General features: G+C 33.1%; 1 protein-coding gene across 1 annotated transcript; it reads left to right on the forward strand.

Annotated features, from left to right (window-relative positions):
* The first annotated feature begins 266 nt into the window (after window positions 1–266).
* Window positions 267–2,444, forward strand: LOC133332084 (uncharacterized). The gene is made up of 3 exons (XM_061540465.1): window positions 267–431; window positions 650–1,026; window positions 2,242–2,444. The coding sequence occupies exons 1-3, from the start codon at window positions 268–270 to the stop codon at window positions 2,442–2,444; spliced, it is 744 nt and encodes a 247-aa protein (XP_061396449.1). The 5' UTR covers window position 267.
* Window positions 2,445–2,816: the final 372 nt, after the last annotated feature.

Raw genomic sequence — 2,816 nt, forward strand, 5'->3', positions numbered from 1 at the left:
AAATTTGAGCCCGCGTGCCATTGTTTGGTCTGCCCTGGTTAAAACAGAACACTGACTTCTTTTATACATGTGAACAAAGGTTATCATCAAATGAGTCGCAACAAATACTTAATCAGCATCCAGTTGTTGTTTTTTTTATAAACGTCAACATGGTTTTACAGCATTGAAATTAAAATCAACGTATTAGTCTGAAAAGAATACACTTTGGATTAAGTAAAACAAAAATAAACAAAAAATAAATCAATCACACATATTTATCCAAAAAATATGGTCCTTACCAAAGAAATAAATCAGAAAATAGTCATCGCTGCCATACTGGTATCGTTCGGTTTGATTGTCGGTTCGATATACCTTCACATAAGGCAAAAACATCATTTCGGACGCTTAAATATCGGGGATAGTCGTGTGCAACCAACCGCAGGTGTTGGTATGTAAATCGATGTTTTAAAGTGTAGGAATTCTTCCATACCGGGCCATGTGATTTATCTACACGATTATATAATATATTTCCTTATTAAGGGTTATATTCTTCGATTTCAGATGGAATAACCAAAGGGCCAATTGTTGACATTGGCAACACAAGAAGCACCGATGACAATGTCTTAGCGAAGTCAAAGCAAATTATTCAAAATATAGAAGATGATTACAGTTCCGGCAATAGCAAAGAATATGCCAACGATGAAGCCTATACCACAATGACTCACTTTAGTGAGTTAGATTCTGGAGAGAATTTGGATGAAGAGACCTCGACAGATTCGTACGTGGTAGACAACGATTACACCAACAACTACAGTATTGAATATTCAAATAGCAATGAAGATATTCAAACTACAGAAAATGAAATATCAAGCAAATGTTTGCAATGTCTTTGCAAGACAGTTAGTGATTGTCGACCAGTTAAGTGTGCAACTGTGGATCCCTGTGGAATTTATGGTATATCGAAATTTTATTGGATCGATGGTGGCAAACAAATTGCAAACGACAGCAAAACGGAATATAACGAAGAAGAAGATGACGAACATAGAGGTATGACTTGTTTGTATTATGTTTTCGATTAATTCCTATCTTACACCTTTGTGTGCTGCAATAGTACTTATAATTCTACATTTATGATTATGAAACAATATATATCTCAAGATAAACCCATGATATGTTGCAGCAACCGTATTCTCAGCCAGCAACTATTAGGTTGCGAAAAAAGAATCCATCCAGAAATCCAGATCCCTGTACTGATATATTTCTTGTAAAGATCAAACAATTTCAGATTTATGCTGGTTGGAGGGGTGAAAAAAATTATTTTGCTGTTTTTTTGTTTTGGTGCATTCGGCTGTGAGTTAGAGGTTGTTAAAAATGGAAGTGAACAAAGAAAAATTCGCTAAATATTACAGGTTTTCTTTGACAAAGGCGAAAATCGAGCCGAGCGGCTAAAAATATGAATGTTGTTTATGGTTCCGATACTGTAACCGCAAATTATGTGCAATTTCGGTTTCGTAGATTCCCTTCAGGAATTCTTGATGTTAAAGATGCACCTCGGCCGGTCGTTGAAAATGTCGATAACATCGGAGAAATGATCGAGAAATGCCTTTAAAATGGCAACAAATCGTACAACAAAACGGTGCTTATTTGACCCAAATCGAAATTCCGAAGCATGTTAAATAAAGTCAAATAATTCATATAAAAATAATGGATTTCTTCTTTCCCATACATATGTATATATATATATATATATATACATATAGAAGGTAAAGCCATTTACCGTTTCTAACTTTGTTATTCCAGAACCCTTTCGGAAAACCCAATTAGAAAAGGGGCTCGCAATATTTAGAATGCTTCCTATTGAAAATGGTAGGTATATATCTGACCATGTCTTTTAATCAAGTTTGATATAATTAGGTATTTTGAATTCTAAGTGGCTAGCAAATCTCTCTATCAATAATCTCTCTATTGGTACACTCTTTGGGAAGATGGCTAGCTCATATTACTCGATATATCAGGAATTTGAACTGATTGGGTAACAAATTATCCTATCATCATTATTAGCTCCCATATAATATTTCAAATTATATATTATCCGACCCTTGCGAGCAATACATTCCGTCTTTCGACATAATCTGACCTACGTTCCGAATTACTTATTGATTGGTACATGACTTACATTTGTGCATTTATTACAATTAAAAAATTTGTTATTCTAATAATTTGTATTAAAAAAATAATTGTTTTTGTATTTCATTTTTTTAGATTATCTACAGTGTGTAAATAACGACAAATGTGCCACGGATACGGTTAATGCTTATCTTAAACGATATAACAGAGATTGTAATAACAATGGCATAATCGAATGTGAAGATTATATCGCTCTACATGTACTCGGGCCATCTGGATGTGCAAACAGGGAACTATCTATAATGCATAAAATTCGAATGAATTCGTGTCTCAATTGAAATATGTAACTAAGAACTATTATTTCGTTTTAATGTTTTATTTTATTTATTATTTGATGCCCCCTAAAATTACAAAATATGTTATTGATTTTTGTTTTTATAAATATATATTATTAATATCGACGAAACTCCATTAAAATGTTAAAATACCGACTTCTCGTATTTGTTGGTCCTACCTAAAATCTTATGGTACTTTACACAACTACATCTGAGCCTAAGTTTCTGCGTATCTATTATCTACGCATGGGTAGTATTTCGCGATATTTGAACTCTCTTTTATAATTAGATGCCAACAGCTAATCTGAGGCATTTTTTTAATCCTGTTTTCCTGGAGTAAACACTTACTCCAAAATATTAAAATTTTGATAGTGT

This window comes from Musca vetustissima, unplaced genomic scaffold (assembly GCF_032173495.1).
Source record: "Musca vetustissima isolate MV318-11 ecotype Yass unplaced genomic scaffold, APGP_CSIRO_Mvet_v1 utg73599, whole genome shotgun sequence".
NCBI lineage: Eukaryota > Metazoa > Arthropoda > Insecta > Diptera > Muscidae > Musca > Musca vetustissima.

Coding starts and splice junctions, on each gene's coding strand:
- LOC133332084 (XM_061540465.1), top strand. CDS start 268: ATGGTCCTTACCAAAGAAATAAATCAGAAAATAGTCATCGCTGCCATA. Junction 432..649: donor CCAACCGCAGGTGTTGGTAT/GTAAATCGATGT, acceptor AGATGATTACAG/TTCCGGCAATAGCAAAGAAT. Junction 1,027..2,241: donor AGAAGATGACGAACATAGAG/GTATGACTTGTT, acceptor TCATTTTTTTAG/ATTATCTACAGTGTGTAAAT.